This window comes from Cetorhinus maximus, chromosome 20 (assembly GCF_964194155.1).
Source record: "Cetorhinus maximus chromosome 20, sCetMax3.hap1.1, whole genome shotgun sequence".
Classification (NCBI taxonomy): Eukaryota; Metazoa; Chordata; class Chondrichthyes; order Lamniformes; family Cetorhinidae; genus Cetorhinus; species Cetorhinus maximus.
In genome coordinates, this window is record NC_135898.1 from 74,727,287 (window position 1) to 74,741,938 (window position 14,652).

General features: G+C 44.4%; 1 protein-coding gene across 1 annotated transcript in view; it reads left to right on the plus strand.

The window, feature by feature from the left end:
- The window catches only part of kndc1 (kinase non-catalytic C-lobe domain containing 1), a 252,960-nt gene that overhangs the window by 96,648 nt on the left and 141,660 nt on the right, over positions 1 to 14,652 (plus strand). The window contains exons 5-7 of the mRNA XM_078564922.1: positions 7,497 to 7,614; positions 8,418 to 9,580; positions 12,624 to 12,738. Coding sequence (XP_078421048.1) covers positions 7,497 to 7,614; positions 8,418 to 9,580; positions 12,624 to 12,738 — 1,396 coding nt within the window. The remainder of the gene's footprint in view (positions 1 to 7,496; positions 7,615 to 8,417; positions 9,581 to 12,623; positions 12,739 to 14,652) is intronic.

Below are 14,652 nucleotides of genomic sequence, written 5' to 3' on the forward strand. Positions count from 1 at the left end.
GGGAGGGGAAGGGGTTCCAAGCGGGGAGGAGGGGGATGTCCAGGTGAACTTGCAAGGGAGGGCTTTCATGAGCGCATGACTGCCTCCTGGGGAGTGAACTGAGGGTGGGCGTGGAAAGAGGGAATAGTGAGGAGGACTGAGGGCAGAGTGAGATGGTAGGTTGGGAGGGTGAGGGTTCAGCGGTAGCGGTAGAAGGGACGGCGAGGGTGGTTGGTGGGGACTCGGAGGCAGACACTGACACTGGGGGTGGGAAGGAGGTGGTCAGGGAGGTGAATGTGGATGGGGGTGGGATTTTCAGGAAGGAAGGGAACTGGACATCCCCGAAGGAAAAAGGTTGTGGCTGGTAGGCCACGGAGGGGAGGGGGGAAGGTGATGCCAAGGGCTGTCAACAGTGATTGAAGAAAGGAAATGAGTACTGGGGGAGGGGAAAAGATGGAGGAGCTGACGAAAAACGAATCCAGACCATGCTGTCTAAATCAAAAGAGAAACGACAGTCGTGGTGGGCAATATCATATGCTGCATGGGAGTGTGATAAGTGGGTGGACGGAGATGCAGGTCAGCTCAGATGGACAACTGAAAGCAAAGCAAACCCCAGCAGGCAGCATTGAAAATACTCAGGACATTGAGGTGAGTGTGATACGTGAAGGATTCGCATGCATGGGAGAGTGCTTGCACGAGGCTCCGAAAGGCCTTGCCACACCCACCCACCCATGCACACACACACACACAAACACACACTTCTCCCTCCAGAATCACTCGTTGGCCAGGTGTTCCCTCTGTGGTGACACAAGCAAAGGGGACTCAGACGGAGAGGGAACATCTGAGATCTCTGAGTGGATGACCCAGGAGTTTCCAACGGCCGCACCTCCTCCTTCCGGGTGCCTGGGGGCCCCAGCCTGACTCCTTGAGGGGAAGGAGCACCTGGAGAGATGTCAAGGTGCTCCGTTTCCCCCTCACGTTGCCACTTCAGGAATTCACCCTTGGCTCCTGCGATGGACTGCAGGTCTGAACACATTTCTGCATTCTGCTGGACCAGGGTCTCCATGGCAACTGCCATCCTCCCCATGGAGACCTCCATGTATGCACATATGTTCATCAGAGAGCAGGCGGATGCACTACTCTGACTTGCGTGCCACCCTGTTGAGAGCTTTCAACGGCTTTGCGTGATGTTCCCATGCCTTCTGCTGACTCTCCATGATGAGTTGGAAGGCCAGAGGCTCATCAATTGTCTCAGACCTCACAGATGTCTGATCCCCAGCAGTCCTCTGAGTGCTGGGGAGTCTACATGAACCTGCCTCCTGCTGCTGCGGACTGCCTACTCTAGATCTACATCCCACCAAGATGTGTGTCTCTGCGCTAGCGGAGGGTGTGGGTAAGCACTGTGATGGGTCTTCCGGGCTGCTTATTTCCAGCTCTTCAATGGAGGAGATGCCTTCTTGGCTGGAGGTGAGGATGTGGATGGAGCTGAGGGACTGACTGGCTGAGGGCATCGGTCGGTTGGCAGGGCTCTCTGTGAACCAAAGTAGAGATAAGTCGTGCATGGCAGCAGAGTCAAAAGCAGGAGAGAGAGCACTCACGTTTGCATTGAGAGGGATGATGTGGTGCAGGATCCTCATGAGGGTGTTCGCTGCCGACCTCACTGTCACCACAGGCACAGTCCATGTCCTCACCAATTAGAGTAATGGCACACTCAAAGTGAGTGACGAGCCTAATGTGGGCCACTCCACCAGTAATAAACTTGGTGTACCGGACAGGTTTCTTATTAGAAACAGTAAAATTTATTCACAGGGCCCCTGATGAAGCTACATGCTTGAACCAGGTCCTCTACTAGAAAACTCTGTCCCAAAGATTACCCGCGCTTAGGTCTGATTCATTAACACCATCATGTGATCCCGAAAACAGCATGAGAAGTTTTACTTACGATCACTACATCCCTCCCCCTTTTTTTATATATCTCTTATTTACAAGAATATCTTAACCCACAACATATCCAAATATACACAGTTCATGCAGATTAAGTCTCTTAGATGGTTTTCTAAGTTTGTTAGAGCGACGTAGCTCTTTGACTTGAGGTTCTACCACTGGATTGACATGATCAGGAACTGCGGCACCAGGGACATCCTTAGACAATGGCAGTTCAGAATTATTTACTTCAACAGAGACATCAGGTATGTCTATTCACTGTTGATCTGGCACTTCAGGGATTTAAAGGTTCGATTTCAATTTCAGGTGGAGTAACTAGTTGTTGGAGTGTTCCTCTATTTCTTATATGATCCACATGTTTTCGAACAATCTGGTTTTCCACTTCCACTTGGTATGACAAGGGTACTGTTTCAGAGACAATTATACCAGGAACCCAACTAGGTCCGTTTCCAAAATTTTGCACAAAACTGCCTTTCCCACAGTAAATATTCGAGCTTTACAGTGAACATCATGATTCACTTTCTGACTACACTGGTTCTTCTCTACCTTCCCCTCTAAGTTAGGAAATATCAGACTCAACCTTCAATGAAGGCAACGTTTCATTAGTAATTCAGACGGTGTTGAACCCCTAGTTGCATGAGGAGTCATGCGCTAGTTGAGAAGAAATCGTGAAATTCATACTTCTAAAGTTCCTTGGATAATTTCTTCATTCCTGTTGTAAAAGTTTGTACTGCTTTTTCTGCTAACCCATTGAATGAGGGATGATATGATGCTGCTTTGATTTGTTTAATCCCATTTAATCTTACGAATCTTTGGAATTCCGTACTAGTGAAAGCAGGACCATTATCTGAAACAATAACTTCTGGTAGGCCATGTACACTAAAACATTGGCGCAGCTTTTCAATAGTTGCACAGTATGTCAGTGATCTAACTTCATACACGTCCATCCACTTAGAATGCGTGTCAATGATCAATAAAAACACGATAACTAAGGATGGACCTACGTAGTCTATATGCAGTCTAACCCAGGGTCGACCAGGTCACTCCCACGGATGCAATGGAGCTGAAACAGGCAAATTCTGCTGTTGCTGACACTGGAGACAGTGTTTAACCATTTTTTCTATATCACTGTCTATACCTGGTCACCAGGCATAGCTTCACGCAAGCATATTCATTTTCGAAATGCCTGGATGCGCACTGTGAAGCTCTGTCAAAAGTGGTTTTCTTCCTTGCGAAGGGACAATGACTCTTGCTCCCCACAACAAGATTGCATCTTGACACATTAATTCAGATTTTCGGGCATAAAATGGTTTTATTTATTAAGAGACTGGTGCATTCGACCGTCCTTGCAATACCTGTTCTCGGACTTTTGATAATATAGGGCCCCAGTTTGTCCAATTCTTTATTTGTTTCATACAGACCAGCAAAGAGCCCAGGAAATTCAACATAAGTACAACTGGAGCATGTACAATGCTATCTGGCAAAGGAAGAAGACTGAAGGTGTCTGCATTTGCTATTTTCAGACCTGGATGGTACATATAAGTGTACTCGTATGCTGACAGAATCAGAGCCCATCTTTGAATTCTGGTGGAAGCTATCGGCGGAATTGCTTTATTTTCACTAAATAAACCCGTTAGTGGCTTGTGATCTGACACTATGGTGAAATGCAAATATTGATGGGATTTCTGTGCTCCAAATATTACAGATAGACCTTTTTCAAGTTGTGAGTAACCCTTCTTGGCTGCAGAGAGGGTTTTGGAGACATGTCCTATTGGCCTTTAGGGTTTGATTTCTGACTTTTCTTCTTGTGTTTTCCGCAGAGTTTCATCATTCTAATTTCACAGTTGGCCAAATTTCTCTCTGCTGAAATCTTAACTTGGTTCAATTCGGTGGTTGAGCCACCCATGGCTTTGCTACTCACTTGCATCTCGGGAAGTTCCGTGACTTTTCCTTCTAATGCCTCTTTTGTCTCATTTAGCTGATTCTTCAGTTCTTCTGTCTCCTTTTTGTATCTTTTACCTTCTTTCTGGAACATCGAAAATTGTTGAGTTTTTCTGCCAACTGTTTCTTCAGTTGGTTCAGAGTGGCACTGTATTCATTTCGCTTCTTTTTCATGATTTTCCTGTGGAACCAACTCTGACCTGCGGGATCCTTGCATCCTGCGAAGGTCCTTCGGTTCCTTTATCTCATTCCAAAAGATACCATCATATTCCCTTGTCAACTCAGGATTTCTTCCTGTTCTAACTTAAAACATTTCTGACCAGTTGAGCTTAATTTCTTTTAACCAATGGCAGCCCAGAGGACTGGGTCCTTCACCTGTTACAACAATCACTGGGAGCTGGGCTGTCTGTTGCCTGTAGGATACAGGTGCAGAGACAATGCCTTTCACTTGTATTGACTCTTTAGTGTACGTCTTCAGCTGAGCAGTGGTTTGCCCCAGATTTAGTGGCTGGGTACTTTCCTTTAAGTATCTAAATGTGTGTTTTCCCACCACTGTGGTCAATGCTCCTATGTCTACTCCCATGACTAGAGGCTTCCCATTCACCTGAAGGGTGATGGTGATTGGTTCAGTTTTCACTGCTTTAACATTAAATAAGGAACAGCTATCAGTATCAGCAGCTTCTGATTCAGTTATATTGTGCACTTAATCATTTTGATCTGCTGTCTGATTGGCTGTCTTGATTTTGCCTTGCATTGCTTTATAACATGTCGTTTTTTTGTGATAATAGTGGCATTCTGCCTCTTTAAATCTGCAGATTCCCGGTACATGGTTACTTCCACATCAGTGATACTTCAATTTCTCAATCACTGGTGAGGTGCTTCCAGTATTCCTTTTTGTTATTCGAGCAGTAGAGACTGTTTCCCGCTTTGCAGTTGTCTCCCTGGTTTTTGCACCACGCCCAGTGGTAGTTTCCCGACCCAACTGAAGAACGGTGCCATTTGGCACATTCTGCAAAGCCTGTGAGTCCACCTCAGCACTCTAAATTGCTAACGCCATTTCCATGGTGCGCTCCAGGTCTATATTAACTTCTGCAAGTAAACGGCACTGAATGGCGCTGTCGTGTATGCCGCAAACCAAACGATCTCACAAGTCATTTAGAGTATCTCCGAAATCGCAGTGCTCCGTTAACTGTTTTAACTTCGCGATATACAATGTGATTGACTCACCTGGGGCCCTTATTCCTGAATTGAACTTAAATCTTTGCATAATCAACGATACCTTAAACTGAAAATATGTCTTCAGGAGGTCTATGACCTCGTTAAAAGATTCTGAATTGGGCGCGTTCGGGGCCATCAGACTACGTCAGGATGAGGTTACATGTCTCGCTCCCACAGAGGCTTAAAAGAATTGCTTTCTGCTTCTCCGCTGTTATTTCATTCGCCACAAAGTAGAAACCTAGGCGCTGTATGTACTGGCTCCAGTCTTCCATGTACGGGTCGATTCTGCTGAGGAGTGGCATGACTGATGAGTATACTTTTCTTGCTTTCCTTTAAAATTAATAGTCCCGAGTCAAGGTGCAATATTGGAGCTATTTATCCTCATCGCCAATTGTAATAAACTGGACAGGTTTCTTGTTAGAAATGGTCAACTTTATTTGCAGAGCTCTGTATGAAGCTACATGCTTGAACCAGATCCACGACTAGAAAGCCCTGCTCCTAAGATTACCCAAGCTTAGGGCTGATTCATTAACACAATCATGTGATCCCTAAAACAATATGAAAGGTTTCACTTACAATCACTACATCACCACTGGTCTGGGACCACTTCCTGCTGATGTGAGTAGGCTTCTCCTGCTTAAAACAGATGGAGAGAGTGTGAGCAGGACACATGACACTGCATGGAATGTTTATGTGGCGAACAGAACCATGGACAGGATGAGGACATGAGCACTAGAGGATATGAGCCTGATAGAGATATGGGTGTGTGTGTGAGAGTTAGTAGTGTCATCCCTGTGGATATGTGATGGATTTGTGAGTGTGTGAGTTGAGAGTGATGAGAGGAGTGAGCTACCCTGGCGGAACAGAGATCATTCATCCTGTAGCGACACTGGGTAACTGTCCTCTTTTGCAGGCCATTGGTACTGACCACCGCTGCCACCGCCTCCCATGCTGGATTGGTGATGCAGCTGCCCATACTGCAGCCAGAGTGGGGGTAGAGGACATCATGGCGCGCCTCCACGGCGTTCAAAAGGCGCTCGAGGGATGTGTCACAGAAGCATCCTTTTTGCCTTTCGGGGCCATCCAGTCTTCGATGTGGCAGTCCTGGGCTGGAAGCACTGAGAGGTGTGCGGGCAGCTGCACTTCAAATGAAGCGGCAAGGTGATGGCGAATGAGAGTTCACCTGCCACGGAAACAGCATATTTCCCGGGAACGCATAATTAATATGATGGGTTCAGGATGATACGGCGTGAAATCCTGCCATTGCGGCCAGTGGGTAAAACATAGTTTTACCCTCCCGCTACCGCACTTAATGCAAATCTGGATGATTCCGCCCTTGGTGTCTAGCCCTCACTCTGAGTAAGGCAGGATATTATTTTGTTAAATTTCTGTTATAACAATATTAATGCTGGACAATGAAACTTTAAGCAAAAGTGCCACCTAAGATCAGGATAGATTTGTCTAAATGCAGGAAAAGACATTTCTACTATATTTCAACAATATGATTTGACACACTACCCCTTATCCTCATCTTCCGACTAGGCACTTTACAGCCTTCCGGACTGAATATTGAGTTCAACAATTTTAGATCATGAACTCTCTCCTCCATCCCCACCCCCTTTCCAATCCCCCCCCCTTTTTTTCCAATAATTTATATAGAGGTTTCTTTTCCCACCTATTTCCATTATTTTTAAATGTATTTCCATCCATTGTTTTATCTCTACCTTTTAGCCTATTTCGATTCCTTCACCCCATCCCCACCCCCACTAGGGCTATCTGTACCTTGCTTGTCCTGCTTTCTACCCTTAATTAGCACATTCCTTAGATAATATCATCACCTTCAACACCTCTTAGTCCTTTTGTCTGTAGACATCTTTTGGTTATCTCCACATACTTGTCCCCCCCCACCCAAAAAACCAGCTTATATTTCACCTCTCTTCTATTTTTACTTAGTTCTGTTGAAGAGTCATGCAGACTCGAAACGTTAACTGTGTTCCTCTCCGCAGATGCTGCCAGACCTGCTGAGTTTTTCCAGGTATTTTTATTTTTATTTTTGTTTTGGATTTCCAGCATCCGCAGTTTTTTGCTTTTACCCCTTATCTTCTCACTTGATAAGATTGGCAATTTTTGGGCAGTGCTGTGGTTTCATATTTAATCAATGGAATTAAGACTGTCCAGTTTCATTTACTTCAGGCTATTACAGTTGAAGAAGAGGAGGCTTTCACTTTATCGGCCTATAGGTTAAAAACCAAAACTGCTGGTGACTAGACAGTGTGACTAGACAGCTGACTAGACAGTGTGCTAATCCAATGTACCACCCTGTCGCTTCCAGTAAAACATTTGCAAAGTAGAGTAATGCTGTATATTATTAAAACAGAGGTTCTAATAATGATTCATTTGTTTGTATTCTGCAGGGTATCCTCAACACATGTGAAGAAAAACTAAAATGTTTATCCTCAGACATTATTTGCCGCAATCTCTCTGCCGTGGGTCGAAGGGTACTTTCAATTGAATCTGTTGGTGCTTTCCAAGGTAGGTGACAGATAATTATTTTCACGGCCACAAGAAACTTCTAGCTTACTTTCGAATGTTCTAAAAGGCATATCCATTGCATGTTCATCTTTCACTGAGTACTGAAAAATAGAAACAATCGTTCAAATTAATTAGGCACAGCTGTAAGATATAGAATGCTGTAGTAAATTAACTTAAATGTGTGGGCCCAAAAATTATTGGGCCTGAGAAGACAGGACAAAAACTAGAAGGCCAAAAATTGAGGTGAGACCTGTTTCCAACAGTCACTGCTCCATCTTTTTTGCACTGTGTAAACCTGATGGAACTGGGATAGGTGCCTCTTGCGTCTGCCCTCCTTTTGCAGTGTTATTCAAAGATGAGATGAAATTTCCTCACGGGTTGTGCCTTTCCTGCAGCTCAGTTAACATTATGGCTACAGAGGCCTGTATTTTTCCCTCATCGGGCGCGCGCGATCGGCGGGCCCGGGAACAGCCAGGAAACTCCACCAAGTTCAGACCTCCTCTTACCTGTTCCAATCTGCACACACTCTGGATTCCACACTCCTGGCCTCCCAAAATCCCGCTTCGGTGGAGGAAGCAGGCCGGCTGCCTCCGCGAAGCGCGAATCCCGGCCCAACTCCAGTCACGCCCCCACCGAGTTGGGAAATGCCAGATTCGGGGGTGGGTCTTAGAATTTTCAGCCGTTCCTGGGATTTTTGCCATGACCGTCGTAGAATGTACTTTCTTAACCTGTGCATGCATTCTATTTATTTTTAAATGGAACTTGGTGTCCTATTGATCTGTGTTTCCAAAATCTTTACACAGATGGATGTGAAGAGACCTGTAAAGAAAAGAAGCGTCAGGAAGGTGTAGGTCATGAACTGCAAACAAGTGAACGAAATCCAGCAGATGGTTCATCAAGCACTGAAGACCTGCCATATGACTTAAACATGCTAAACAATGGAACAAATAAGGTTATTTGCAAGGCTGAGAAGTGTGCACATAACGTAGGTGCAGATTCATCTGTTGAAGTTGATAAGATTTTCCAGCAAGGTTCAGAACACATGAGTTCAGTAGAAATGTGTGAGCGAAGGGAGCCAGTGCTGGCCATAGATCCTGCCGAGTCAACTGCTGATATGAAAACCAAAGGACGTGAAGCTGACAGGATTTCACCCGTTTCTCAGAAACGCTCGACAGCTAGGAAGAGAATGTTGCCAAAACTACCGACAGAAATGTTGGGCAACGCCCAGCATCTTCATCGTTCTAAAATTGAGCTCGGCAGATCTGTCACAGCTAATCTGTCACCTGTTTCATTTTCTGACATTGCTGCTGGTTCTTTGTCTTCACTAGACTCTGTCAACATATTGAGTATTGCAGACTGTCCTCAGAAGGTACAGTTAAGAACTAAGAATAATGACTTTACTTTCATTCCGAAGTATAGTCTTCCTTCGGAAAGATTAAATGTGAACAATTCAAGTGACTGGGCTGAGAAGGTCTCCAGTATAGAAGTGGTAAATAGGAACTTGCCCAACAGTCGTAACTTCATTTCTGATGAGAGCAAAGAACGATCACTGAAATCCCCCTTCACATTAGGGAAAATGTCTTCCACTAAAAGCCTCAAAGCTAAAATCTCAGCAGCATCATTTGCTTCAGCGGGCATGCATAGCCAAATGGATTCTGTTTCTTCCAGTGGAATATTATTAGAAACAAGGGCTGCAGTTGGAGACTGCAGTAACAATGCTCTAGGAGCAGAAGGAAATGATTTGCCTTGCCTGGATGGTAACCTTTCAGATGTAGAAAGAGCTGTTGGTAGTAATCAGAGAAATTATTTCAAACAAAGCCGTTCCCAAAGTGTAAATGACTTATCAACAAGTAATGCCCTGCTGTTTAGAAATGTCACGCAACTCTGTCAAGATGATAATTGTGAGCAAATGCGACCCGTCAGAGATGCTGAAAATAACCCTGCAGAATTTATTTTTGATAGACAGGTACGTGTGGGTGTGATAGGTTCTATGGCACTATGCCTGTATTTCTTAAGTGCAGTGTTCTCTACATGTGCATTGCAGAATTGGATGATAATGCCTTGTTTCTTGATATCTCTCCATCTCCATGGAGCCATACCTTTCACTACCATTATTTCATGCTGTGACAGTGAGTGTTTTGCAGTCAACGATTGATTATTTTCACCTTTGCATTATAAGACCGCTTGTAAATAAATATTTCTTAAGTTCTGGGCAAAAGCTAACCTGAATTGTTATGCAAAATAATAGAATTTTGATCGTTTGATTTTTAAAATTTTTACTCGGTTGCAAAATATACAAGATTATGATGTGTGGTTGAACATTAGCACCACTGAAAGTAGTTGTGTTACTAAGTAATCATAGTTTTCTCATATTCCCGGGCATGCTAAATTAATCTCTGTGATATTTCTATTTAGCTTGAGTTCAGAATTAAATTGCTATTTTTCAGTTGTTGGAGTACAAAATTCTTGTTTTCCCCTCAGCACTGTATTTCCGGTGAGAAATCTTCTCTTTTAAATATGTTTCTCTCTTGGGGTATTCCTGCACCATGCATTAGGGGGGATGGTAGCGACATGGTAATATCACTGGACTAGTCATCCAGAAACCAGACTAGTGCTTTGGGGACAAGGATTCAAATCCGACCATGGCAGCTGCTGTAATTAATTCAATTAATTAATCTGGAATATAAAAGCTAGTGATGGTGCGTGACGTTATCGTCAATTATCTTTAAAAAAGAACAATCTGGTTCACTACTATCCTTTAGAGAAGGAGATCTGCCACCCTACCTGGTCTGGCCTACATGTGACTCCAGACTAACAGCAAAGTGGTTGACTTTTAGCTGCCCTCAGTTCAAGGACAATCACGGGTGGACAACAAATGCTGGCCTTGCCAGTGGCGCCCACATCCCAGGAAAGAATAAAGAGAAAAAAAATGTATTATCTGGCAGGTGAAAGGGTCAATGATTGCCTAATTGACTTTCAGGCCTCGACTAATGCCACACTGGGAATGACTGCTAAGAATTGAACATCAACAATCTGATTTTCATAGTTTCACCTTTTATTTTGAGGAACCACCTAGCCTGCACTCGCTGCTTACCCATAGAAGCTCAACTGGGCTTTGGAGATGCCCCAAGTAACTAATTGTGGGCACAATCCTGCATTCTACCCTTGTGTGGTATTCTTTGCTGAGTGTCTATCTTGCTGTTTCATCTCCTTGTAACATTTTTGCCTTTGGGTTTTCACTCAGTGATAGAAGTGAAATTTGTGTTGACCTAATATTTGTAATTCAATTTATTGCAAGGTGGTGTTGCTGTGGAAAATTTTGCAATAGGACAAAACCTTAATTGCATCACTTTTTTATCCCGCACGTGCCATCTATATATCAAGTAATCCCGCAAGGGAAATTGCTAAGAATATTTAGAATATTTATTCCTTACGAAAGTTATTATCCTGCACCAAATGACTTTCTCCCCTGTTCTCTATCTATTATGTGGTCTGGTTCCTGTTGTTTTCGGCTGATGGCTGCATTAGTTCTGTTCCCCCAAGTGACAACTATCCCGTACAGCACATCAACATGTTATTTCTCTCCAACAAAGGAGAATCTAACCATCCCCTCTTGACGTTCAACATCATTACCAGTGCTGAATTCCTCACCATCAACATCCTGGGGTTGCCAGAAACTCAACTGGACCAGCCATATAAATACTGTGGCTACAAGAGCAGGTCAGCAGCTGGAAATTCTACAGCAAATAACTCACCTCTTGACTCCTCAAAGCCTGTCCACCATCTACAGGGCACAAGTCAGGAGTGTGACTGAATTCTCCTCGTTTTCCTGGACGAGTGCAGCTCCAACAACACTCGAGGAGCTCGACACCATTCAGGGCAAAGCAGCCCTCTTGATTGGCACCCTATCCAATACCTTAAATGTTCACTCCCCCCGCCACTGGCAGACAGTGGCGGCAGCATGTACGATATGCAAGATTGCAGCAACTCACCAAGGCTCCTTTGACAGCATCTTCCAAACCCAGAACCTCTACTACCTAGAAGGACAAGGGTAACGGATGCATAGGAACACCACCGCCTTCAAGTTCCCCTCCAAGCCACGCATCATCCTGCCTTGGAACTATATCACCATTCCTTCATTGTCGCTGGGTGAAAATCCTGGAACTCCCTCCCTAACAGCACTGTGGGTGTACCTACAGCACATGGACTGCAGCGGTACAAGAAGACAGCTCACCGCAACCTCCTCAAGGGCAAGTAGGAATGGGCAATAAATGCTGGCCTTGCCAGTGATTCCCACATCTGAATTAAACCAATTTTTTTGAAAGGGCATCTTACCGCAAAGAGGCTTTCTTAAATATTAATCATTATTGTTCAAAAATTCACCATTTTGAAATAATCCTAACGTATAAATTTGAAATTAAGATTAATTTTGAACATCAGAATTTTTGTTGAATAATGCTTAATGCATTTCTCTGGATAACATAGCCTGATGGAAACTGAGAGATGTCCTGAGTTTTAAATCTGCCCCTACCCTTCTGTGTGAGTGTGCTATACTTGTTGAGAGGCAGTACAGGGTGGTGTATTGTTTTCCTGAGGTGATAAACTCTAATTTGAAATTGAGATAAACTGAAATATCTACTTGAGCTATCAGGAAGCTTCCATATGAATTGCCATTTCCGACCCTCCCTTGCAACGCCCCCCACCCCCGCGAAAGAAGTATTTTATTCTCGTATATGGATTGTCCTGGCATTCTTCATGCTTTCCTTCAGTGGACAACATAAATGACAAGATACGGCAATAGCAGGTTGACGAGAATAAACTTATGATTGTCGGTTAATGAAGGTCAGCCTTAAGTTATACTTGCTCAGCTTTGCTGGTACAATTTCTATTTTCACCCTTGCATTTAACGTTAATGTGGTCCTGGCAAGTATCTTGCTTGCATGCTTGCATTGACATGGTTAATATGCCCAGGGTACTGATTCTCATTTCTTACCCCCTCCGTTTAACAGTACATTTCCCTAGAGGAGCTACTCTCCGAGGACGATAGGCCCTTGAAGGATCATGAATTGTGGGCTCTGTGTCATGAGTGTTTGATCAGTCTGCAACTCTGCAAAGATTATCCAGGTATTGAACAATAAGGCCTGTTGAGGTTTTTTTTTAATTTATATTTTAAAACTTGTGCACATATGTTTCTTGTTTTCTTTTTGTTATTGGGACGCTGTGGAGAAAATGTTATGCTTTAAATATTGTTAGTTAATACCAGTTGCATCATGCCATTTAATTTTTTAAAACATGCTACCTTCCATCAATCTAACGTTAAGAACCACTGTTTAACTGTTGATCTTTGTTGAGACTCAGAGCAATAAAAATTGTTGATGTCATAAAAGACACTAGTTAAAATCTTCTGAAAGTGAAATTGAGCTACAAATATATGTTGAAGCTAATTGCAATTGATTGTTGCACAGTGTTAATCATAATGACTAGGCACATAAAGCCTCACATTGGATCCCTGGCCTATGCTGAGTTAGCTGATCTCAGGCAGATCAGCAATGCATTGCTCCTGTTAACCACATTTGCTGCTGTTGGGGGGGTAGAAAAATCAACCGTTGTTCCCATTCCTGATTTTTGTCCAACAGGCCCCGTGAAAAAGTGCTAATGTGTAGATATCAAGCGAGGTAATGAGAAGCTAGCACGCTGTGCCCTAAATCTGAACCGTCTGCTGAAATCCATAGGCTCACACATGAAGCAGATCCCTCTTATTTGAGATAACAGTGACCTCCTGGTAGCTGCATCACTTTACCCAATATAAGTCAACGGGTGGAATTTTCCCTGCCCGTTGGTGTTCGGTGTCATGGTGGGCGTGAGCGGATAATATGGTGGTGGAAAGGCCAAAAATCAGTTTCACAACGTCGTAAAGCCACTTTACAATCTGCTCCGCCCATCGGTTGCGGGCTGTGGTTCCTGCCACCACACGTCGGGAATTTCATTTTAACACACCTTCATATCATTATGAGCCCAGCTCGTCGGAATCATTCCCCCATGCTGGATCATCTGGGCACATTGGCGTGATTGTACACCGGCGTATTTCACAACAGCATTTATAAGACATGCACCTGGTGAGCTGCACTTCAAGGAGAGCTCGGAGGTGAGTGTACAGTAATGTTGTGCGACACTTGCGAAGGTCCTGTTGGAGCTCAAGGTTGAGTCAGGACAAGACATAGGAGCAGAAATTAGGCCATTCGGCCCATCAAGTCTGCTCCGCCATTCAATCATGGCTGATAAGTTTCTCAACCCCATTCTCCCGCCTTCTCCCCGTAACCTTTAATCCCCTTACCAATCAAAGAACCTATCTATCTCGGTCTTAAATACACTCAATGACCTGGCCTCCACAGCCTTCTGTGGCAATGAATTCCATAGATTCACCATTCTCTGGCTAAAGAAGTTTTTCCTCATCTCTGTTCTAAAAGGTCTTCCCTTTACTCTGAGTCTGTGCCCTCGGGTCCTAGTCTCTCCTACTAATGGAAACATCTTCCCCACGTCCACTCTATCTAGGCTTTTCAGTATTCTGTAAGTTTCAATCAGATCCCCCCTCAGCCTTCTAAACTCCATCAAGTATAGACCTAGAGTCCTCAAACGTTCCTCATATGTTAAGCCTTTCATTCCTGGGATCATTCTCGTGAACCTCCTCTGGACCCTTTCCAGGGCCAGAACATCCTTCCTGAGATACGGGGCCCAAAATTGCTCACAATATTCTAAATGTGGTCTGACCAGAGCCTTATAAAGCCTCAGCAGGCTATGCGCTGTGCACTCAAGTGAGGGCACAGGCAAGTTGCATTTTCCCAGCTGGCTGACAGTGTGGTGCCAGGACAAGGGCTGCACAGTGGTTGATGGTAGTGCACAAGTACGTGCGGGGCCCGGGGGAGGGAACCGGCCGTGCATTAGCGAAACCTCGTATAAAGTGACCATTCCTCCACAGCTGAAACAGTTCAGGTGCAGCCACATTGACATGCTTGGAAATAGGCCTTTAGCTTATCCGCC